Raw genomic sequence first — 26,834 nt, forward strand, 5'->3', positions numbered from 1 at the left:
ACATAAAGTTAGTGAAAGATGGAGGGAGATACAAACTTACAGGCTTTTGAAAGTGCAAAAAACTCTGAAATTGATCCTGATGCTGTTAAGCTTTGGGTCACACATAAATAAAAAAATAAATCTCTACATTGTACACCTATCCAAAGGCTATAAAATATTCACCTAAGAGACGCTGGAATAATTAACCAATACATTAGTGCATCAATAATGCACGAGACCCTAAATTGTTGATTGGATGCATCACACTGCCACATCACTATCAGATTACTCACTATGGAATATAAACCATCCTCAATAACTAGTCGAAACAACTTCTCATCATTGCAGAGTAGATACAAAACCTGTGATCAATATATAATGCATGACGATGCAACCCCAAAGAGTGTGAAACAATAGTCAAAGAGCCAGGAGTGGAGTTGGAGCGGAGCACATTTAATTTTTCAGCTAACAAAATTAGTTTTCAAGGTATAAGGGAGGATATACACAGTGTATGCCAAGATGGCTGGGGAGTGAGACAGACCTACCATTCACTGCCAACATTTGTCAGCATGTGTCTGGCAAGGATACATTTTTTTTTAAATTGCAAGAATATTCAGCCGATGCATCAAGACAATAAAACGAGAGAACAAAAAGACTCAGGCAAACCAAGGCCACAAGACTGCATGAATGAACATTACTGTCATCTCTGCAGGTAATTCTTTTTAGGTGAAACTCGGGCTGGTGAAAATGTAACTAGTGTCGCCCACAGAGACGCTATAGTAGTGTGGCAACTACATCCAGGTTTGTGTTAGAAATGGATGAATAGAGAAGGTGATATTATTTCACACAGATGAGAGATGTGATATACACCAAATGCAACTGGGAAACATGAGCACTGGGAACAAAAACACTTATATAGCAGATGTATCTTATTGGTTTATGTTTGTAAAAAAGGCAAAAAAAAGAACAGCTTAGATAAGAAAAACGTCGTGCAACTGGCTGCCAAAGAAATCTAATCAAACTTGACACATGACATGTAAATGACACTATAGCAGACCCATACAGCACCCCTCCCCACCACCAGTGGACTCAGGGAGAACGATAGATAGATAGATAGATAGATAGATAGATAGATAGATAGATAGATAGATAGATAGATAGATAGATAGATAGATAGATAGGTGCCGGGAAGTACATCAAAACAACAAAAAAATAGCAATTCCAGAATTTCATCAATATCAGAGTTTCATAGTATTTAATCAAAATCAAAGTTACTTCAGAATCTCATCTGTCTTATTACGTTCAATGCTTCCCTCAATACTAATAATTGTTTATACAGTTTTATGAGGCTGTGATTATACATATACTCTCTATGCTTTCTCAAATCTTCTTAATACTTTTGCAGTGCCAAAAGACATGCATGAGGGAGTCACCAGATAGGTTGCACTTTAAACATTTATCCGGTGATGTGTTATCAAACTTGGTTATTTTATCTCTAGTATAGTAATACCTTGTCATTACCTTAAACTGTTTTAGGCGCAGATTTTCATTAGTGGTTAATTTGTATGTTAGTGACAAACATTCTTTCCGTTTTTCTTTAACATCAACGTGTAAGTCTTCAGTCCACTTATATTATATATATTCTCTAATAATGTATCGCTGTTTTACGTGTTTATCAGCAAATTGTACCTAGAACCAACCAGTCTCCTCTTTTTGACGCTTTTGCTAAAAATATTGGATATTTCAAGACTGGTTTTCTTTCCCAAATCAAAATTGCGAGTATTCCAGTTTTTCAGTTGCATATACCTAAACAATTCTGTATCTTTTAGCTTATGTTTACTTTTTAATTCGCTGAAAGTTACCACGGTGTCGTAATTTGTAACATCTAACAACTTCTGAATTCCTCCTTTTATCCATGTTTCCCAGTGTAGCTGCATGCTCTGTATGTTAATTGATGGATTATTCCATATCACTATGTGTCTGGGAAGCCCTATTTCTTGAAGATAGATAGATAGATATTTCCATATAACAAAAAAAAATGTTGAGGATTAACACAATAAGAAATAAGAAGAAGAAAGCAGACTATATGATAAGGTGTCATACATCAGACTAAAAACAAAGGAAATAATAAAACCAGACAATTAATAGATGTACAAATTATTTAAAAGCCATATTTTTGAGACCTGATTTAAAATCCTATCAACTGGGATTATCTTCAGGGAAATAGGCAGTTTATTCCACTGGGATGTGGGTGTATTTAAAAAAGTATTTTTTTCCAAAACATGTTTTGTATCTCATCAGAATGAAGTTTGTTAAACTGCCTTTGTTAAACTGACTAGATTAAAATGGTTGGATAGATAGAGAGGTGCACATGTATTCACAATCTTATAGGTGATAATCATCTTGAGTTGCACTACTCTTTTATCCAGAGGTTGACTGCCACCCTTGGTTTAAAAAAATATATATACCAAAATCGCCTCTTAGATGCCCCTATGGTGGATTAACAAGGTGCTCTTAAAGGGAGGAAATGGATCCAGTACACTTCCAGTGTAGAAAACACAATGAAGCGCCCTATGAGGTGCCCTTTATATCTTTTTTTTCTCCGTCCCTGGTCCTCAGTCAAGTCTATCACTCAAAAAAACAAGTTATTGCCTTAATCTGACTATAACTGGACAACTGAAGTGCATGTAAACGTGTTAGTCCGACTAATATTGGAGTTCTACAACTCCAATTAAGACACCCAGATAATACGATTGGAATTCGATTTTTGCCGGCATGTATGACAAGACAACGCATGTGCACATGCACCACTATGACACATATTGCCACCTAGTGTTGAGGAGGAGGACACATTCCCGTCAGTTATTCAATTTTCTCAGTTGCATATAAACTGGGATAAGGACCAAAGTCATTAAAATCAAATTTTAACCATAGCTCGATTAAACTGTACACGTGACTGACTGCCTCCTGCCCACCAAAGTTGGACTTTGTCGTTCTTTATCCTCACTTCTTCCTTTGCTTTTACACTCTGAAAACAACACTTTCCGCCTTGGCATCCTACACAAGGGCTACAGACACCAGAGGTCAGTGCTAACTTCAAACATAAATATTAGGTGTTTTAAGCAGATGTACAGCCAACATATGGGGTCGTTTTCTGGGGGAAGACAGTCTCGTTTTGACAGTTCATATTTGTATCTGACTCCAAAAGTGGCAGAGTTTTCTGCAAAGAAGATGTATGGGTGCAGAAGAGAAATGGGCTGATAATATTTGTATATTCTATTAGACAAGCACAGTCAATATTTACTACACCCACTGTTAAGTGACACTTGTTTTCAGCAGGAAAGTTGGTTCTCCTAATGTCAGACTGAGATCACTCTCTGGGCACCAAAAATGATGATTCGTGTCTCTCTTTCGCTCTCTGGCACTGACACAAACAACACACACACACACACACACACACACACACACACACACACTTACAATTTTGGCTCAGGGAGGAAAGACAGCCATAGACAAAGTGAGTATGATTACTAATAAGTCTCTGCAGGGCTGGCATACACATTAGCATACACATACTGTACTCATATAATGCATGAATGGAGCTAATCATTGATCATTATAAGACACAGGAAAGAGTTAACCATGAAGGAATGGACTGATGTAATACAATATGTTATTGATTGCAGTCAAAAGGAATCTAATAAAATTTTATTGTTTGCTTAAAAACCTTTACAAATTCCTCACACCAGCACCAAGACATTTCTGCTAGAATTGCATTTTTTGGCATTTGGATGGAGAGCACTACTGCTGAGAACCCCCTTATTGTCAATATACCTAGAAAAGCCATACATCCTCTGAATGCTCTATGTCTCTAGTATGTGGTTGTAAAGTTTTATGAGGCTGTGATTATCCTAGAGGTCACACCACGTCATTTTATACAGTGAGGTCATGTTTTTAAAAAAATCAACAAATAATCAAATGCAATAGGCAAAAATAACACATTTTAATGAACGAGAAAACCCACATTCATCATTGGATTAGAATAAAGTGTCTCTAAAGGGGAAACAGTCTGTTTTCACTCACTAATATCTTGAGGTCAAAGGTCAAGGGACTTCATTTAAAATGACCCTTACAGTTTTTTCTCTTGTCAAAATTTAGCCAAATTTGAACTTATTCCACCCCCTTTCAAACACTATATCACTCCATGGTTAGTACGAATAGGAACGGTTCCACTATAGTCGAATACACGGAATGAAGCGTTACGGTAAGATCTTGTTAGACCTGCCTTCAAAATAAAAGCAAACACATGTAGCTTTCAAAATAAGAGCACATGGATGTGTTAGCAGAGTCCACCATAGAATTTGCAAGAAGACTGTCAAAATATGACACCTTGAATAAAACATAGAAGAATCATTATTCTCATTTACAATAACTCATAAAAAGTAGTATTATTAGTACTATTAATAGTATTATTAGAATGTGCGAAAAGCACCAAATTTATGCTTATAGGGCAAAAATGTTCTCCAGGGGAGCATGCCCCTGAACCCCCTCTACTTTGTTTGTTTGTGTCATAGTCTAAGAAAATCCTGACAGACAAGAAAATGCCCAGCAGTATGTTCAGGGTAATGAAAAGAGGAGAGATGTTTTTGGGTCCTTCATTAAGTCAGCTTCAAGTCAGTAAATCTGTTTGGCTGCACTGGGAATTTTATGTGCAAACTTTTTTTTATTAATGTTAATATGTTGGTTGTTGTTTACACTACAGTCCATTTAATTAAAAGATAAAAACATATTTGGGTTAAGGCATGGAGTGGAAAAATAACTAATTGAGTTTAAATCATTTGGTGACAGCTTCGTCCCCCCCAGTTCAAAAATCCCATCTGCGCCCCTGGCCTAAAGGATACCAAAGGTCTTCTTATTGTACGTGATCGCTTTAAAACTGAGACTGCAAGGTTAAAACTGTCTCTGACAGAAAAAAAGTCAGCCGGGCCTGTTGGCGGCCTGTCAGAAAGCGATGGAGTTTAATTCATAAAGGTTGACGTCAAGTCTGTTCTGAAATCAGAAGCAGCCGCTGTGGTTGCCTTAATCATTTTTCAAATGCCACAACATGCTATGCATTGCTTTCAGAGAGGCTGAGCAAATGCGTAGGCTTGAAATAAACTTTTATGTAAGTGGAATCCAGCAATTGGTCACATAAAGTTATAGTGACTTAATCAGTTGTTAATGGTGAGCAACTAAAACTCATGATACACCCTGCATTAACTCATGCATTTAATCATCATGAGTCATGTACTACTTAAGCTTTACTTCAGTATATGATTTGTACTCTACAACACAACACAAAACTGTTGTTTCTGCTGTGGTGGCAGATCTCTTCTCCCCCTCTGTTGTCTCACAGCTGTAATTCTTTGGAGACTAATCAGCAAACAGAACAGAAGAGTGACAGATATGTAAAGAGACAGCAAGGTGCTGAGCCACAAAGCTCTGCTTATTTAAGATTTGTGATACATATCTTAAGTAGAAATGACAGATGTTTCCTGGTCAATTTTGCTTTGTCACTATTTTGTTTGAAAGGTTTGTCCTTTACAGCTCAGTGGTTCCTGTGCTGTTACTATTGATTCACAGTCTGACAGCAGACAGTTTGGGGCTGCATGCACCCTAACTGACCTCTGAATCCTTGTATCACCCTAGCCTTTACTGCCACTGTCAAGCTAGCTATTAGGTTTTTCCTCTTATGCATGTATGCATATATGTCTTCATTATGGCAGGCAGCCAGTTCCCCCCCCATGTGGCCTCATTCTGAACTGCAATATTGCACCTCCTGAGGGATCAGATGATTCAGCAGAAAGCTCTCAGACTGAGAGTCAGGCTGAGTGCATTTTTTGTTGTTGTTGCGTTGTTTGGAAACTTTTTGAGGACATCGGACTGACAGAGTCAGGACATGCTCACTCTTCTGACACTGTCCAGGCCCAGAACTGTCTGGATGCTACTCTGGCTGAACCTTTTCATGTGAACTTATGAAGTAGAATAACTGACTGTATTAGATGTCTGTCTTTCTTCAAGTGTCAAGTGCACCAGTTTCACCGTGATATGAATGAAGTCAGAATCTAACTGATGATATAATGTTGTTTTTTTATTGCTAGGGGTTGCGTGTGGTTATATATGTCTATGCTAAAAATCATTTAGATTTTCAATAAGCTTGTGTTGATTTTGGAGTAATAGCTGACTATAAGGGTTGTAATTATTATTATTATTTTTTTTTATTTGATTTGATTAGATTAGATTGGTTTCCTCTTGGCTGGTGAGCTAATTAATGCAATTAGGTGCTGTAATGGAGTGAAGATTGGGGCGTGGTCAGCCAGATGTCCAGGGGAGCTGGACCCTCCCCCATCCACCCTTTGTTATCCAGCAGGGTGGTGGTCAGACTGGGAGTGGCATTATCTATGCAACCTATGCATGTGAGGCACAAACTATTAAATTATGAAGATATCCTGCAGGCGAAACATTTTCTTATAATCATAGAAAGACTCTGGAAGAGAAACACAGCATCAGTTCTCAGTAATTAAAGGGGAACACATAATGGTCTGTTTGTTAGTCACTACTCAGCCTGTAAAAACAGTTATGATTGTGTCTTCAGTAGCTGTGTATTCGCTTTGTCAGGTCTGAGTAAAATGACATCACTATGACATAATCAGGGTTATCTCAGCTTGTGCTTGGAAACTTCAAACTTCAAACAGAAAGATTGTGTTACACACTGTGATGGGAAGTTTCAATAATCTGTGGGTTTACTTCAGTACAACAAAGAGACGTGGTTGTGTTGCATTATGGGAAATGTAGTATGTGGAACTGAGGATATCTCATTCTCTGCTGCTTTAGTGTTGACCTTTTTTTAATCAATTCCTTGCAAGTCTGCCAACGTTTTGCAAAAGCATGACTAAATTACTGTAATACAGTCATGCAGTGACTAGTGTTATTCCTCACATATTTGTCTATTTAATTCTGGTGCTGGTGTTTGTTACCTTTTCTCGCCCAGAGGGAGTCATAAATAAACAAAATCCCCAAAGCATGAAATTTAAAACTTCACCAAAAAACAGCAGTGACAGTAGGCTGCATTAACCAGTGTCACTGTAGATTTTATGCCTTCCTAAATTCTCTGGCATCCTTTGGTATGAAATGATCACACAAACATGCCTGATGCTAACATGTATATATATTAATGATGCAATTCAATGTGATTGCAGGGAACTTTTATCGGTTCTCTTTCCCGTTTGGGGCCACCAAGGTGCTTAGTCGGCTGCTGCAGCTCTGATGACCTGACACAGTGTTTTCTGCATCGTTGATCTGTCTGCCCCCTGTCTGTCTGTCAGTGTCAGCTGCCTAATGTGGTCTGCAGAGGTAGCATGCCTGCAAACTTGAGGGTGTGTTGTTAATGTAGTCTCAGTCAAGGCCTGGGAATGCTGAGGTAATGCCTTACTGCCTCACTGCCATGAAAGGACATGTCAGCATGCAGGCGCTGCGTCCTCTTGTAGCCAGAGGCAGGAGGGAAAACAATCAGGGACTACTCATTTACATATTGTTTATTATATATATATATATATATATATATATGTGTGTGTGTGTGTAAAATAAACAATAATAACAGCTCATAATAATAATATAATATATAATATAATAATAGCTCATAAGAGTTTAATTTAAGAGCTGATATCTAGACATTTTCCATGGTTCTCTTGCTAAAAATGTCTAGATATCAGCTCTTAAATTAAACTCTTTTTATCTATTTTTGTTGTTATCATTATATTTGTCCATACAAATGTACCTTTAGTTGTACCAGGCATTTAAATGAACAAGAAATTGAAGAAAACAAGGGTGATCTAATAATTGTCTCCATGATTTGTATGTATTTAATTAAATGGAACTAAAATAATTGAAAAATTATGATTATTATTGATTCCCTCTGAGGCTTTACACCAACATTATGAATATATACAGTATGGCAGTTAAAATGTTTAAGTTTATAAGTCTCAATTCTGAAGGAAACACAGGAGGAATATAGTGATGTATTAAGAAATGTTTGTTAAAAAGAGGAGATGAGGTCATTTTTTTCATTAAAACTTTTAATAGTACACTTTGAATCTTGTATGCTGTAAATCTATCATCCAAAAATTAAAAATATGTACTGAATGACGTTATGTTTTCCAGCGGATAGTAGTAGTACACACACAGGCACACCCTCAGTCACGTGCATGTGTCAGGACCTCCTTATGGGTGCATTAGTGGTGAGGAGGGGAGTGGTGCAGGAAATGATCGGTGGAGTGAAGGGGGATCCACTTTAGGTCCAAACAATAGAGACACATGGCTGGGTGGGGGGCATGCAGAGAGGGTGTGTGTGTGTGTGTGTGTGTGTGTGTGTGTGTGTGTGAGTAGACATGTGGGGTGTGTAATGTGGTGGGCAGACTGTGACAGCTGCTACACCATTTTCCCCTCCTCTGTGTTCAGAAAAACAAAATCTGTAGGTAGGTTATTAATTAAGATTTCCACTCTGAACATCATCATCATAGATTGTTATATAATATTTCTACTTAAATAAATGTGACCCTGAATTACGGAGTAATTTAAGTCCATGTCATCTTAATAGATGCTTATGTTTATGAAAATAGATATAAAGCAACAGTGTGTAGGATTTAAGGGCATCTATTGAAATAGAATATATTCATGTTTTCATTAGTGTATAATCACCTTACACTAAAATTATTTTGTTATTGTAAACTTAGATTGAGCCTAGGTTTTTTCCCCAGAGTCTGCCATAATGCACCGCCATGTTTCTACAGTAGCCCAGAAAAGACAAACCAAACACTGGCTCTATCGGGGCCTTTTATGTTTTCACGTTACCTAAAGGCCACCATAGGTTGTCCCTCAACCTTGATTTTCAGTTGGTTCCAATGTACAACCTCACTGCTTGACAGAATTTGGTACTTAGATAACTTTTTTGTTTGTGTTATCCCACCCAAAAGCTGCATACAAGTGAAAGGTATAGCTGCACCTTATATTCCTCAGCATGGTGCCCCATATTTTTTGTTGTTGTTGCCATTTTGACTCATATGTTACTTGTAGAGGTGTGAATCACTAGAGGCCCCATGATACGGTTTTATCCCGATACTTGAGTCACGATACAATATTATTGCTATTTTAAGCAGTTTGCGATATGGTGAGTATTGCGATACAATATATTGTGATTTAACTGTTTAACTGCATTTTGTGTTCACAAAATTAAATTCAATCTCTATTCTTCTCAGTGTATTCATCTCACTTCAGTCTTTTTATTTCTCCACAATGAGAGTCAAACCCACAGACTGACCAACAAAGTATCCAGTCAAACTGAACTCAACTGATATCAGACATGTATGGACGACAACAACTGCAGCATTTTATCAAACTTCCCTCAACTTTAAGCTTCACTGTTCAGATTTTTTTTTCATATTGAATGAAGCATTAAAAAAAAGCCTAACTTTGCAGCGTTTCTTCCGTTACTTCCCGACATAGCCTGACACATGTCATACCTATAGATTCCTTAGATCTTCTAGTTTCATATGATACCAGTATATCCAGTATATTCCTAAAGTGAGCCCGCTACGGCCCCCGGAAAAAACAAAAACGGCGAAAATACTGATGGCGCCAGACCGATAAATATCGATACTTGGATGCCATGAATCGATATAATGCCACGCAAAATTTTGCGATACTATGCTGTATCTATTTTTTCCCCACCTCTACTTGTAAGTCAGTAAATCAGGCTGTACAGGAGATACTGCTTCTGTTATCCTGTTATTAGCCTGCTGAGTTACAGGTTATGTGAAAATTACCTTACTTTTCCTCTTTGTCAACTTTTTTAATACAAAACCTTTTTGGTGGATATGAAATCTCTTTCATCCACCTGGTTTTATGACTTAATAAACTTATTGGGGCTGAGATGAATAAGACAAAGGAAATAAAGGCAACATTTATTGTGACTTTATTGAGTTTCACACCCAACAAATACCCCATTACAAAAAAACTAAAACTAACACTAAAACTAATAAAAAACTAAACTAAAACAAAGCATTTTCCCAAAAGTAAAAACTAATTAAAACTAGCAAAGTCACTCTAAAAACTAATTAAAACTAACTGAATTTGAAAACAAAAAAACACAACGAAATTAAAACTAAAACTAATGGGATATCACAGATTTCTGCTCTTATTCCTCTCGAGAAGTTGACTCATGACCTTAATCACAAATCGGACAAGTTCAGGAGGATCTGGGAACCATTGCATTCCTTTTTACAGAAGCTATAACTCTTCATTTGTCCCTTGAAGATGAGGACTGTCTGCCCTTTCATTTATTTTATGTATGTGCTCTTTGTTTACCTGTCTCCTGACGTCTTTTTATTGACTTTTTATTGACTTACTTATTGTATATAAACCCTAACCCTAACCTGGGGCGGGACTTGTTTTGTGCTTTGTGGCCTGAATTGTTTTTGTTTGTGCTTATAAAATTGAAAAACCAATAAAAAGAGTACTAAAAAAAACAAACAAACAAAAAAAATACTAAAACTAATGAAAAATCCCAAATTATTATAACCTTGCTAGAGAGTCCTGCTCTTGGTACTTGCTATTGGATACATTGTGTCACACATTCTCTTTAAGTAAACAAGTACAGATTAATTTGTTTCTGAGGCGAGAAAAATCTCTGATAGCTAAAGAAAAATGTGTGACAGCCCAGTAATGCAGACAACTGGCAGCAGGCTGGAGAGCAGCTGCTCCACTGCGCCCCCCGCTGGAAAGATTGTGGCACCGCATCTTTCCAGTTGAGCCGATTGAGGGAGGGGCCGGGCGGCTGAGCCACAGACGCTCCTGTAGCACTCTGAGGCACTTTACATCGCACTGACAGAGTGGCGACCATTCCCTGAAGCTCCCATCCAGGCGAGGGCCGCTGCAGCATCCGCAAAGAGGGAATACGGTTTTCTAAAAGCTTGAATTCAAAGGTGGAATTGGACAAAACATGTCTTACCAAGGAAAAAAGAACATCCCAAAGATCACAGTGAGTAAAAAGGAGTTATTTCTGCCTCATTGGCTGTGGGAACTTTGATGCCTGCTGTTGCAAATCACTGCGTTTGTGTTCGGCGCTGCCGTTTCACAGCCATGTATCATAAACATAAATGTAGCCACTAGCGCGACACCCGGGCTTATATTTATATCATTTTAATAATCGGGCTTTACCGCAGGAAGACGCTGGAAAAAATACGCACAATGAAATGGCATGACTGGCTGCCATAGTGACAGCCAGGCAGGGAGATGAGGCGTTTTCTTAAAGGTGTCCTGCATCTTCTTTGTTGAGGCGCTCCGTGCATGTGGCGAGCCGGCTCGCCCAGAAAAAAAAAAAATCTCTGTAGTGTTTCTGCAGAGGCTGGAGCTGTGTGCACTGCAAAGTGTCAGCTCACATCGTATTTAATAATCATTTTTGATGTAGTTTGGTGCCATATCATTAGAATATTGCATTAATGTGCTTGATATACTCCCTATTCCACCTACATCCTTTTCATATTCGGCAAAGAAAAATAGAAAATCATTTAAAAAATGTTTTGCATGCATATGAAGTGGTTAAAATCAGGTTTTAGCCATTTTGGCAAGAATATGCCAAGCCCATGCTCTTTTTTTTTATTTTTGGGCCTGATTGATCACTTCTATCATGGAGGCTGTTGAACAGTGATGTTAGTCTAATTTTCAATAGCTTCTCTCGCCATTTTAATGTGACATTTTTCAAAGTATCCTAATGATGCTCTAGCCTAATCACATGTCCTGAGGCTATTAACAGGCAAAAAACTCAACAAAAGTGAGTATAATTTTAAAATTATTAGCAATTCTGGTTCATCAGCTTATTATTCTCATAAAGGGGGCCTATGTATTTCAATGTATAAGAATTAAATGTGTCCCCTGCAGATTTTAGACATGGGCTACTGTTCATGTTGCAGGCTGGTGCAGTGGACAGTGAGACGAGGAAAAAAAAAAAGGAAAGGTGGGGGGGAGTGCACGCCCATTTGTGATGAGCTGTGATAAGCCGGCCTTGCAATGGGGCGCTAGTATTCCTGCATCATGGGAAGGAGAAAGACTCAGAGCATCGAGGGTGGAGGTTGAATTCAGGGCAGGCTGGTGTTACACAGCCAGCCAGCTGGTTGCTGGTGTGTGTTACAACTGCAGAGAAACCTCTTCCTCTCCTTCTGTGTGAAATGCCTGCCTTCCAGTTTTTCATTGTTGCAGCCCGGGCTGCAGTCAGGGGTGTGTTGCTTGGCTGTAGGAGACCCAGCCTTTGTCTGTCTCCTCAGCTGATTTTACACCAAAGGGGTGGTTTTTTGGGGGCGACTGGGGTACTTTTGGCCTGTTGTAGAGGTCTTTTATTCTGCATGTGTATGCTGAACACAGTCTCTTGATGCCCTACTCTTAAAGTAGGGCATGTCTCTGTAATATGCTAAAGTGGGACAGAATTTTCCATGGCATGTTTTACACAGTCATTATAGGAATTTAATGCAACCAACCCCCCACAGAGTTTTGTTTGTCTTTATTCTTCTTTTATGGTAGAATCTTAGGGATATTTATGTCAAGCAGCCATATCCACTGACAGTATAAGTAAGTGATGCTGCAACAGAGAGCACTTGGCTCACCAAGATAAGATCTGTCTCCTTTTTTTTTATACTTGTATCCTGAGGCAAGAAATCACAGACAAGAAAATGTGTAACTGTTGAGTTTGATGGCCTCAAGATAGATAATATCTGGCTACAGAAGTTAACATTTTTCATTTGGATGATTGTTGTGAGCCTTAAAGACAAGCTCCATTCATTTTCACCATCATGTTAGCTAGACTGGCGTCTCATCAAGTGTCTCATTGATGTCCTTGACTAAGAGTAGAGATAAAGTGGCTTCACGCCACTTCACTTCACAGACTGGACTTATTCATTGGCTTCTAGTTATGATGTAATGAAGAAGCACATGTTTCACACAGCTTTACCACTTAATTCAGTATTTGCACATACCATGGTGGTCCAGTCAATTTTCCAACAGACACAAGTTAGCCTCATTAAGATCAGTCCTTGATCAGTTGATTTGGCGACACCTGTGGTTACTGGTGGTAATGACAAGCGTGAATTAATAACGTAGGACCATAGACTGTATATAAATAATGGACGTAGTCACCGTGATTTCACCAGTTGGTTTGTGGCCCATTGGAAGCTTCGAGTTCATCGTTACACTCCTCGCCATCTTGTGTCGCCACCTTGTTTCCGATTCGGGGAGCAGACCATATTTGGACTGTGGAGGAGCGAGAGGGATCTGATCACTGACTACACGCCTCTCTACACCTCAACCTGACTGAGAGAAGCCGCTGCTAATTCATGTTAGCATTAACTGGAGCATTAACTGGGGATGTTCATTTTGGCTAGCAAAAAAACAAAAACAAAATTTACGTGACTGACCTCAGAAAACTGAACAGCGACTCCTTGGAGTGTCTGTTAGTCCAACCAAACGCTGAACAAGACATTTTTAATTAACAAAACATTCAAATAAACTCTCATTAAGTGAAAATACAGTGTGAAAGGGTCAAAGGTATGAGACCAAACCGGTAAACTGCCTTTTTTATATCTATATAACGTTTGACACGTTGCCATGGATACGCATTGCTCTGCTTCTCTCCTGATGACGGCTTGCCTTGTTAGTGACCTGTCAATCAAAGGTAGCCACGCCCCAAATCATACAATTCTTTATCTTCTATTTTCTTGTAAAAGGGGCCATTATTTGAACTATTAACATCAAATTGTCATAATAGACAGAAATGCTTTGCACCCAAACTTAGCGCTGCCTGCTGGAATTTCTGGTAGAATGCAGCTTAAGGCACTTTCATGGTTTGCCTCCCTGCTCAGACCTGGAGGTTGCCACCTGCGTAGGACACAGGATTCAGTTCAAAATGATACCTACCACGTTCTTATGGATCCCAGCTTTTCCTAGGAAGACGTTCCCCTTCGATGCTAGGATTGGTTCGCAGTAGTGCCAGACGTCCTGCCTCACACAGTGTTGTGTTGCTGCATTGGATATACTTGTACCCTTTGGATATGCTAGCAAAACACCACCATGTGATTTGTAAGAAGTTGTTTCTTAACCGAATATGACAGCTAAGCTTGGGAAAAGTCAGTTTGGCATAAAAGCTACTACCGGACATGAGATAGTTAGGGAATTTGCAAACATAAAAGGTGATAGGTATGTATTGTTAGATACTGGTGCACCCTTGGCGTGCAATATCATTTCACACTGTATGCCTTTGCTCCAGGTGTGGTTCATGTTGGGATGGGCTTGTCACTTTCCGCTATTAACATGCATAGTGGCTTTTCAAAATAAACTACCGTGTTCACAGAAAGCAGCTACGTGGCGCAATAAAACTAATTGAATTCTTCTATTTTTCTCTTAATTTTGCTGTGTTTTTGCACTTCTTTTGGCACAAAGATCCCAAAAAATATGCACACTGCAGAAAAACGCAACTATAGCATTCCAAAACAAGTGTGAATCTGGGATTTGCTTTCATTTACGCTAATCTCGGAAAGTTTGGATGTTGTTTTTACGAACAGTAAGCAGCAACTCCTGCATAGTATGCTTTTAAGTTTTAGAATTTCATCACATTAGTAACCAAGATACTGCAAGCAAGAAACTACCAACAGTTAGAAAAGGGGATTCTCTACCAGGCTTTCATGTGTACCACATGTCAGTACGAAAGTTAAGTTCAGAAAAACTGCAAACAAAATGTTGCACATTCTCAATCTGCTGCATAAGCATACATAGACCAGAAACTGACTTTGTAAAAATCTACACAATGCCAATAATTATAAAAATCCAATTTACTTAGTAAAAGTCTCAGTTTGAAAACCCATCCCAGAGTCAACAGCTCCCACTCCTGTAAACGCTGAGGTCATAGATGTGGAGTATAATCCTGCCTCAATGATTTCATATGTGCTTATAACCCTCCTCCTCTCTTTCAAAGCCTAACCGTTCACTTCCAGCTGTTTCCTCATGTCTTCTGTCTGCCAGTGTGGCTCTGTCAGATTTCTAGGTGTGGTTCTTCTCTTTCTTCATACACTCACAGCAGCCTCAGTGTTGCTCCAGGCTGGTACATGTCATCAGTAATCCCCTCCAGCTGGAATGAGCATCTGTGGGCATGAAACAGGGGGCCGGCAGTCGGCGGGCTCTGCCCTGGAAATGAAACCCCGTCCCTCCTGTTGACGCACCACAAAACAGAGCTCCGCCACACCAGAGTGTGCCACCACCACACAGGCTGCAGCAGAGTGGGCTCGAGTGCAAACAAAATACCCCGTGGCCGCCCAGGCGTTGCCGTGCGACTCACCATGGCGACCAACATACAGTTATGATGGCAGGAAAATACAACCCGTGTTTGGTTTGTCGTGTGGAGATGTGATTTGACACACACTTCAGTCACACACACTCAGACTTCTTGACTGAGAAAGTTTATAATTCAACCTGTGTGGCTCAATCAGATCCATATGTTTTTTTCCTCGCCATGGTTACATGGTTACACTACTCCCGCCTATCACAAGATCAACATTCCAGACATGCAGGGTCTTTCTATGACCGTGGCTGGCAGGAGCCTCCGCTATTAATTTAGATTGATAAGCCTCATTGTTTTCACTTTTCCAGAATGTGAAAAAAATCTCTGCAGTTTTGGGTAAAGAGTAAATATTTTTGCGCGCTAGGCAACAAGGCTGAAGCAGAGGAACCGGTGCACATTCAGGATGACTTCCCTCTTCCACTGGTCCCTGCCTGCCTCCCCGCAGCTCCCTCCACCCACACACACACACACACACACACACACACACACACAAGGGTCTCTGTCACAGCTAATGGAGGTCTCCTCTAATGTCCTCTGAGCCCCTCTGGCCTTTTCGCAGACATGGAGTTTTCCAGGACCATCCCCATTTATTAAGCACAGAGGAGTGGCTACTAGTAATTTGCATCCCGGTTTATGAGCTTCTTTCTCCAGTCTGGTGGATATGGAAAAAACTTATCAGCGTAGTAGTACAGGAATAACATCCTGTCGTCTATTTTTGAATACCGATGCTGCTTTGTGTAACAGAAAGTGACAGTTTCCTGTGCAGTGAGAGCTGCTTTATTTTTGGCGCTTTGTTTTTACTTTGGAGCTGGATGACAAGATGTTTTTTCTACCTGAACTTTACTCAACTTTGTTGCCAGACATTTAATATATGAGCATGTCAGCACTAGAGGGAAGGATGCAGTTGCAGAAAGTAGTGGAGCTTAACGACTTTTTTCCAATGACTTCAAATTTATAATACAGCAGATGAGTAAAACAGCTGGAAGCACACATTTTCCTAAAACTTGCACATTACTAGTATCAGTTGTAAATAAAACATTCATTTATTAGTATACATTTGTTTAATTTTAGCAACTCGGAACAGACCTTTTATAAGCATCTGTGTTCGACCTCGGCTGTGATGATTGCGTGATGTGTGTGTTAAAGCTAATCCTCCTCCAACTGTCCGAATTTGTCCAAACACCAAATCCTCCGCTGTTTACCCAGCGCCAAGAGTAGGTCACAGTCATGCACGCACACACAAACAAGTACACTGAAGGAAGTGAAGATTCACATTAGTATTTATTATCCAAAGAGCAATACAAAATAAGTCGTTTCTGACCTTTCAAGCTGTCTCAATGCAGCATTTTTTGTCCATGTTTCCACAGTTTAGGGTTTAGATTCCATTGGATCTTCGGTGAAACTTAATTTTATCTTATTTAAATTCTATATTTTATGTTTTTCACTCACCAGCTATGTGGGTTGTGTTGTTTGGCATCTCAATCATACTGCACAGTTTGTTTAGCTTTATAACAGCCAAGGTTAGTGCACTAATCTTAATGAACTCATCTTTATCATGTATTATTTTAACAGAGTAGTAAGCAACAAATTTCATTAACATATTGAGAGTGTGTATTGAGAGGATTTACTAAGGTGACTGCATTTAAAGTCAATAAAAAGATGCAAACAAAATGTTGCACGTTCTTAATCCGCTGCATACGCATGCATAGACCAGAAGAAGGAAAAAGAGACGATTACAACAATGACTACAGTGTGCAGCTCATCCAGTGACATTATTCTTCTCTTCCAAAAACTGGGCGCTGTAACAGTGACATGATTGACAAACGAGAACATGGTCAATGACCTTGGAAGGTCAGAGCATATCAGGATCAACACCAACATCAACATAGTGTGTCTTGTGTGAATATTCTGACCCTTTAAGTTAACATGAATCTTTGTGGTAATTATAATATATATGTAATAATTATAATACAAGATTAACGTTGAGACGTGTTTAAAGGACATTAAAAATGTTGGTTGGGAATGATATGAGTAGGGGTGACTCAAGGATTTTCTGTCACAGAGCTATATTTAAATTATATATAGTGAATGGTGCAAGTGCATTTAGGGTGTGTCTAACTCCACCTCTGCTTGTAAAAGGTGCATAATTTGGGTGCAAAGTGTGGTACACTGGGTTGTATTTAACCTGTCATATGTTTTGGGAGTAAATCGTTATCACTCATTCCCTTTACATGCCAGGCTCACCTGCATCTAGCACATTGCTGATCAATGAAGGATTCAACAAATTGTAGAAGTGAGTGGTTATCAGCTGTCTTCCAGTCCTCTGTCCCATCAACAACTCCATTTGACAGTTTTTGCACCTATGTAGGTGCATCTACAATCGGAATAATGGGCCCTTTGAATAGCTCAAAAATACTGCACCATTGACTTTAGACCACGTTTTTGTTGGTCAATGACACATTGACTTTCTGCTGCCTCAGGATAGCAATGCACCAGCAAAGTGCCGGACCACACCTCATTTTAAGAGAACAAGACCAGCATAGGTGCTGGGCATGAAAATTATAACTGCATCTGTCTGAACTAGCAATGACAATTGCACTGTGGGTGTTGTTGTGCTGGGTATAAGGCAGAGCCCATAGTTTTAAATCATAGTTTTCATTGTATCAAAGACTTCCCTGTGTTGGAATTTCTTGTACATGTAGGCAGGATGCCTGAAATTGAACAATGTTATATTGTGAACATACTGTACGTGCATCTCAATGGATATTTAAAGAGATATATACTGGATGTGGGCTCTTGAGTCTGGTTGTGCCTCGACTTGCTCTGTGGCTGCTCTAGCTGCTCATTCTGGAAAACCATGAAAATCACTATTTTTAGTCAATGTCTGGTCATTGGGTTTGTCCCAGTTCCCCTTCTAGTCCAAACCAGAATGATTCAATTTCTGAATGGATGGAGTTATTATTATTATTATTATTATTTTTTTTTTTTTAACGAATCCCAGTAATCAGGTAGATTAGGCAGAGCTGTGTCAAGCAAGAAGAACAAGAACAGATGCATTAAAATCCAACCAGGGGCATACTGTAAATGGCAAATTTTATAAAATTCTGATCAGTGATATCTGAAATAGTGTCTTTTGATCATGAAAATAATGACCAATGTACATGGATCTTCCTGATTTTATTGTTAAAGTTTAAAAAACAAGTAGGTTATATGACCTGGCTAAAAGCAATGTCCAACAAGGGATTCAGGAGGAAGTGTGGGCAAAAATCAACTGAAATCAATATCCATTATGGTTGAAACAAAGCAGTAGTAAATCCTCAGCATCCATGGTCAGATCATACATTCTTGTGTGAAAGCAGGCAACATTATTAAACAGAGAAGAATTTAATTATTGCCATTTAATCAGCCTTGCAACAGTCAGGGCTACAACAAAAATTCTGACAGCATGACTGCGGTATGTGTTCATTTTATGTGGATGGTTCTGTCTCGTTAATGTTGTAACAAATGGTTCGGTTTAGACCCGTAACCACATAATCGCACAGATGGTTTAACTCCAGCAATGTCACAAGAGGTTGACTTCAATTACATCGGAAAGAAAATAGTTGTAATGTGAAATCGTAAAAACATCATTAACTAAGTTAAACTGGAGGACTTCCTGGTGGCATGAAGTGCATACCTACAATATCGCTTCTCACAGGAAAACACATTTTGCCAAGTGGCATATTCCTCCTTTTACTTACTTACAGTGATTGGTAAATACTATAGGAATGCTGATTAATCATTTCTTTCGGGGAAAAAAGATCCTGGATTCATTATGAAACAATAAACAGCTTTTTGGAACATGTTGACAACATAACCATGGCAACATTGGGAAACAGCATGCTGTCACTTGTTATATTTGCTGTTAAATGTTGCTGTGGTTGAATGACAAGAGCATTGGGAAATGTGGGGTTTTTGTCTGTCATAGATTCAAGAAAATGCCACAATAAATTTGTACCCGACTGATATAGGCCTGATATCATTTTTGAGCTGGATATAAAATACCTTTTTTTTGTATAGGACTATGCCAAGGTGCTCAAGATACTGCTTTCTTAAACAAACAGTTAACATCATTATGCATTTATTGTTTTACATTGTGAACTATATTACCATTTTTGAAAAAATAGTCCCACACATTAACGCCCCTTTGTCACTTTTCAGTCATCTGTAGGTGAAGGAGAAAAGAACATTTTATCAAACTGCGTTATGATGACAACATTTCAAATCACAATTGCCATCTTTTTCTTCATTATATATTCTGTTAAAAAGTTTTCAGATGATTATTAGACAACATGTACATCAATTCCGATAGATACAACATATCTATGATAGTCCAATATTGGCAGACCGATATATCGGTCTCGCTCTGCAATAAATGTTCATTCTGCATTTAATTTTATGAAATGAGATTAATCTCCTCTCTCAGATTAAGTGTCTACTTGAAGTAATGTGTTCCTGAAAATCGTGTTAACATCTCGTTTTCCATTGAATGGAAATAACTAACTTCAAGTACAGTGCACAGTCATAGTGGTACATTATGTATGTCAGTGGCAGATGCACTAACTGATGAGTAGTGAAATGAGCAGACTGGCAGTTGCAGGTTTTAATGGAAAATGGAAGCTATTGATTGTCTCTTGGTCTCTTGCATGGTGTTATAGGCCAGTGGGGAGTTGGGCAGAAATGTGTGTGTGTGTGTGTGTAAATGGGAGACTGCTGAACTAGAGTAAGGCACCCATGCATGAGGGCACACCCCTCGCTGCAGTATTATAAATCAGATAAAGAATCTTTCCTCATCTCATGCAGTCTTTTATAAGTATTGTCAGTGCTTGCAGTTTATGGATCACATCTCTAGCATCCATTTTAGTCTCATCAGGTGCAGAATCACATGACAGTTTTTCATAAAATAGGTGAAATGAAGTGAGGAATACACACTCCCTTCTCAGGCTCAGTTAGATGATGAAGGAACTGTCTGGGATCTAGTGATTGACAGTTTTAGGGCTCCACAGTATGATCTATGCCGGTGCTGTGCTCCAGCCACTGATGACTGTGTGTTGTAATGTGTTGCTTCAGGGTGTGGTTTCCAGGGAAAGCTCTGGGCTCTGTTTCACACTACTCCATCACCATCTGCATCACACACACACACACACACACACACACACAAACAGAAAGACACATTAATTCACACACATTGCGTGAGATTATGAGCTCAGCAGATATTCAGCTTGTATCATTTGAGCTGCATACAAAACCTTATTATGTTTTTTTTTCTTTTTTATGTTGTGTGTGGGAGTGGCTGCAGTTCATTATAGTGATGAAACATTGGGTCCACAGCCAGGGGTGTAAATCACTGCACACATGTGCTGATGGGAAAATAGGGGAGGCTGTCTCTATTAGCGGGGCAAGGAACTGAGTCCAGTCATCTTATAGAGTGTGATTGTATTAATGAGGCTATACTTGATTGGATTTGTTAAAAAGTAAAGGTGGATTTCAGAACTTCTTTGAGACATTTGTTTCTCCAGAACAATGCATGGTTTATTTTACTTTAAAGAAATTCCTTTTCCCACAGAATAGATAGATAGGCGGGCTGTAACTAATAATTTTCATCACTGATTTAATCATTAGTCAATTAATGTATATAGGTTTGGCCAGTGAAATGAAATGAAAACACGTTTGATATTAACCAAACACCAGACATGGCGGTATACCAAATAAAACCACTAAATTAGAGGTCGACCAAAACATCGGCCGGCCGATATATCAGGCTGATATTTGCGTTTTTTACTTGTATCGACATCGGCCGATACATACGTGCGTTTGCTCAGTGCAACATCTGCCAATCGCTATCCAACTGTTAATTTGTTTTGTTTGTTTTGTTAATAAATGTTTCTTTTATTGTTTAATTGAGACTTGTGTAACATTTGTTATCATTGTGTCATTTTTATCATATAAATGGAGGGAGAAAAGGCAATATTGGCTTCAAGAATCGAGCCAAAAAAATTGGCAGCGAATATCGAGGATCGGTTAAGAATGAATATCAAAATAATCGGTATCGGCATTGGCTTTAAAAAACCCGTATCGGTCGACCACTACACTAAATATTGAACTTTGGGACAACTCAAAAGTCCAGTTGGTGGAGGTAATGCACCTTTAAGTTGGTTTGCCAACCACCAATAAAAAGAAGAAGATGACGTTGTTCTCCCAGATGGATAAAAAATATAATAGCAATGAAATGCTACAATTTGCCCAAAGATCCGTCAAACACCTGCACAGTTACCAGGCGAACAGCTCCATGTATCCCTCCACCCTGTTAGACAGCCAGTTGTTCACTAAAGAAGCTATCCAACAAGTCAGCAAAACCAGGAGCCCACTCTCCCTCGTTTCTAGTCTGTCTCCCCGCAGTCAACCCATCGCCATGACAACGCCCTGCAAGAGTTGGTCCGTGGTGCAGCAGCAGCAGCAGATCTCATGTCTGACTGTGTGGCGTCATGGCAACGCCCAGATCAGACCATATTACGGAATCTAAGGATCCTCAGATGTGACAATCCTTTGTTGTTTCATGTCAGAGCACCAGTCACATTCAATTCTCATACAGATTAAAAATATCCTGCCTCATAAAATTATCACTAACTCAATATTAGCGATGGCATCTTTCCTGTCGGATAAATGAATAGCGCTGAAATAACATCTGCAGTTGTTGCATGACAAAATCTGGATAGAATGGTTTAGTTGTTAATCCACGATCAGTCCTTTAAAGCAGCTTCAGCTCTGCTTCCAGCAGCAGAAGGTCATCCTCTCTAATATTTTCACCATGACTGCTCCAGATCATTTTAATACAGGGGAAACAGTAAATGCGGCTCTGTCTGTCTGATATATGAATACCTTCTTCAGAAATTAGATTTAATATTCACAATCTTTTTTTTGGGAAATGTGCTTCTCAGAAGTAGTTGGTGATTTTGTGAAGCGTACATGAGGTTAAACTCCCACATTTAGTTAAAAGGATAAGGCTGTATGCAGATACCATGATGACAGTGATCACAGTCACAAGCATCACTTTGTGCACTAGTAACCACTGTTTTAGGTCAGATTTGAATGGTCAGACTGATCACAGAGCGAACAAGCGATGCAGAAAAGCAGTCACACAAACAGGGAGCGGCCCAGAACTGTGATTGGACGCTCCATGCTGCATGTGGCACCATATTTCATTCATATGCTGCCACTGTTGTGCTGTGATTGATTTATTGGTTTAGCTTAAATTACCTATTTAAAGACAGGACTGTAAGATACTGTAATGTTAGTAATAAAAGTCTATGAGTAGTGAAGATGGATGTGGTTCATTGTGTGGTGAAATGTACTACCAATAACAGGGTAAAGAGTCCATAACTAAGTTTTTAAAATTTGACGAATCGAAAAGCTGATTTTTTTAGAGGACAAAAATGGATACAGATGTGACACATCACGAGTTACAATGGGGGAAAAATTGCAATCCTGAAACTCAGTAAATTTAACATTAACTTACATAGGCTATGCAGTGCATTTTGTCACTAAGTCCCAACCAAAGTCAGTTATACGCAACTACATTTCTATAAGTTAAGCTAAAGCATTTGACACTATGTAATTCCTGTTGTAGAGGAATGTGGATAAACAGCAACATATGCAGTATTAAGTGCTTTAGCTTGCTAACATATAGCTAACATTAGCTTGCTTACATATAGCTAATATAAACTTGCTAACATATTGCTTGCTAACATATAGTTAATATTAGCTTGCTATGAGCTAACCTGTCCTTTCTGGTAGACATAGAGTGCTAAGTTCTATTTTTTTAGCTAGAAACAGGCATTTTGTTAGCTTTTCAGCGCATTGTTGTGTATCTTTTCCCTTCTGGCAGGTGTGGTCTTCTGAGTATTTTTGACGATTTTGAGTGATACAAACATGGCAACTACTAACATTTTGTTTGGACTATAATGAAATAAATAACTATAGTATTAACATTATGAATTTTAAAACTATAATACGTTATTTTTCATGATTGGGTACGTTTAGGGAACTACCACTGCTAAGTCATTGCATTAATTATAAAAAATAAAAACTGTAAGTATAAAACTATAGAAGCTGGATATTTTCCATGGTGGTGACCACAGTGGTAGATAGTATTCCATACAACATGATGGACCTAATTAACAACAATATCAAAAAAATGTTGATGTAAATGAGGGTCACTTGGACGGGGGATCAAACCACTTTGTTGCAAGACCACAGGGAGAGGCAGACCCACAGGGTGGTCCATCGCTAAACTGTTTGTGGTGTGTTTACATTGGACAAGACAGACAAATATGCCCAGTCTCTTCCTCGCCATGAATGAATGTAACATTGTTCATCTCCTCTGGGTGGAAATCTAAGGACCTAATCCAACTACAGAGAAATAGGAAGCATTGTCCAGCTCTAAATATACAACAGAAATGATCAGGCTTAGTAGATCTTCCTCTAATTGAACTTGCTTACTTGACAGTGTTTCAAGCCAAACTGGGTCTTTGTTCGAAGAAAGTTGCAATTAATCTATTTCTTCCCTTTCTCTACAGAGCGACAGGCTTCTGATCAAAGGCGGGAGGATCGTGAATGATGACCAGTCCTTCCATGCCGATATCTACATGGAGGATGGCCTCATTAAGTAAGTCCTTCACTGTCCTCCTTTCTGCTCTGCTTTTATTCATTCCCATTTGCTTTCATCCCTGCACTCACTCTGAGACTCATCATCCACTTACTGTCTTTCGCTCAAGTTATTTGTATAGCTGCTCTCTCCTTTTACTTGTGGGAGTGCAGATTGCTGTTGCAGAAATTAAAATATTTTCATGTCATGAGTTAAAAACTTGGACAGCTTGATCATGACATCAAATGTGCTGGTCAGGTGCATTAGATAAAGATAAAAGTTAAAGGGAAATTCAGGTTTTTTATTGTCAAATATTTGCACTTTTTTGACTTTAATTAATCGGGGCAAGGAGCATGAGCCTACAGCTGTAAAAACTTCAGTGTCACAGAGATAATCTATCCATCTGAAAGCATAAGTATTTGCAGAAAATATCATGAGGAGTAGTTTCAATGAAAAACATATGAGAATTACATATTGGCTTGACAAATTTTAATGATTTTAATCCCTATAATTTCTTCGAGGGGACAAATAAAGTTATGTTCCTCTATTAAACAGAGCAGTCTTATTACCTCTCCCCCCAGAATGAGTTCTTGTTCCACTGGGTCAAAGAAAAGGTGCGGGGATAAAAGCCAGTCTAGCCCCCAATTTTATGTGCCAGTATTAGCACGTCTTTGTCCCACCAGAGCAGGCGAGAGTGAGTGAATTCCTCTCTCTGTGTCTCCCTGAATCAGCCCGTCCTCTCTGTCACTCTCTTCCCTCCCAGTCCTGTTCTCACTTGATTTTCCAGTTATAGGCTCTTTGTCCCGCCTGCCCCTTAGTGAGGCAGCTCAGAGAGAGGCACCCAGGGAAAGCCTGGTGTTGCATAATAAACACCCAGATGCCTGCTGGACCATTGAGCTGCTGGCAAACTCACAGAGACGCTGGCTTCTGCCTGCCTCTCTGTCTGTCTGTCTGTCTGTCTGGCTTGTGTCCTCTATAAAGTCTGAACAACAAGTCGGGGTGTAATGTTGATGTATTAGTATGAGGACAATATGCTTTGTTGGCTGACATTTTTTGGGGGTAACTTTAAAACTTTTGCTTATGATTTCTTCTTTTTGCACTATACTGCACTGTGAAAAAGTTTTTATATTTTTTATGTCTGTTGTCTATGTACAAAAACACTTTCTGCTGCTACACTTTTGTGCAATATAAATATTATATTTTTACAGTTTTATATTTATACTTTATTTATTTATCTTACATTCCAGAGTACAATCACTGTGAGCCAATGCATGGGCATTTCATTCAATATGCATATTTGTTTGTTTAACTGAATGACAATAAAGTCTGTCTAAGTCAAAATAGTTTTTACCCAATACCTCCATATCGATATTGCAACAATATAAAAGGGTTGAATGTGGGTACTTAAAAAAATATTTAGACAATGAGATTTTTGATAAATAATCATTAGTCATTAGTCATCATTAGTGGATATTATGACTAAGTGGGTAAAGGCAAATATTTAATAAACTAGAACAGGCTGGTAAGTTTAGAAAATAAACCAGGAAAAAACAAAACTGACTGTATAATGATATCAAAAATCGAAGGCGATATTTAGTCTCATATTACAATTTCAATATAATATCGATATATTGCCCACCACTATATGGAGGCTTTTTTTTTTTTTTTAAATAGGGGCATCAAGGGGTCATCCCCTGAGAGAGCCTTATAACAATTCACACAGTAATGCAAAAACTGTTTATTTTTTACATACATTTCATGTATGTGAAAGTCTACTTGATAATATAAACAATATTGATTCTGATTTTAATATGTTGCTTTCTCCACGCCCATCTGGTGACCCCCAGACATTATCTTGTGAGGGAAAAGAAAAAGAAAAAAAAGAAAGAAAAAGAAAACCTTAACAAAAACAAAAACACATTATTTTCTACTATCTAAACATCTTTGTGAATGCAGCTTCACACAGTAAAATTTTTCTTTTTAATTGTTTTTGTTATTGTCATTATAACTTGTTGATGTTATTCAACAATTTTAGGTGGAGGCTTTAAATAAGCCCATCTGGGTTTTCTGCCTCTCCCTGCACTTTACATTATATGTTTTCTCTGTCACTTTATGTAATTCTAACTGTGCAAATAAAATAAAACCAAAACCAAAACCAATGACAACATCCCTTTTTCTTCAACAGGCAGATCGGAGACAACCTGATCGTGCCCGGTGGGGTGAAGACCATCGAGGCCAACGGGAAGATGGTGATCCCCGGTGGCATTGACATTCACACCCATTTCCAAATGCCGTACCGTGGAACCACAACCGTGGATGACTTCGCTCAGGGATCTAAGTCTGCTCTCGCTGGGGGCACGACCATGATCGGTAAGGGCTGTAGAAAAGGTCGCCCACACAGACGGATACTGAAGCTCAAAAAAGAGAAAAAAAGGAGGGGAGGGAGGGCTAAGACCCAGACAAAGGAAAAGAGAAAGAGATGGGAAGCGGTTTTAGTTTGTTTTTGGGCAGCTCTCCAAAAGACGGCCATACAAAAGGCTGAGTGTAAGGGGGCAGAGAGTGAAACACTGCTCCCAGGGTAATACAGCTCCAGTGTTCACTGTTAATGTACAGCATGTGTGCTGCTCATGTAGCTGACAGGCCGGACGCTATCACAGCTAACAGCTGGTGGGCACCACGGTCTCTATAATACCATTAACTCTTTTTAAACTGGCTGCTACTCTGGTGCTTGTCTGCCAGCGTGTCACTGTGTTTGAG

The 26,834-nt window shown here is 39.0% G+C and overlaps 1 protein-coding gene across 2 annotated transcripts in view; it reads left to right on the forward strand.

Moving 5' to 3' along the window:
* Positions 1-10,894: 10,894 nt before the first annotated feature.
* dpysl3 (dihydropyrimidinase like 3) overlaps positions 10,895-26,834 on the forward strand; it is a 48,723-nt gene continuing 32,783 nt past the window's right edge. For both annotated transcript variants that reach the window (XM_059351324.1, XM_059351325.1), the window contains exons 1-3: positions 10,895-11,053; positions 24,010-24,098; positions 26,263-26,447. In XM_059351324.1, the coding sequence (XP_059207307.1) occupies positions 11,015-11,053; positions 24,010-24,098; positions 26,263-26,447 (313 nt within the window). In that variant the 5' untranslated portion in view covers positions 10,895-11,014. The remainder of the gene's footprint in view (positions 11,054-24,009; positions 24,099-26,262; positions 26,448-26,834) is intronic.

This window comes from Centropristis striata, chromosome 15 (genome assembly GCF_030273125.1).
Source record: "Centropristis striata isolate RG_2023a ecotype Rhode Island chromosome 15, C.striata_1.0, whole genome shotgun sequence".
In the NCBI taxonomy this organism is placed as follows: domain Eukaryota; kingdom Metazoa; phylum Chordata; class Actinopteri; order Perciformes; family Serranidae; genus Centropristis; species Centropristis striata.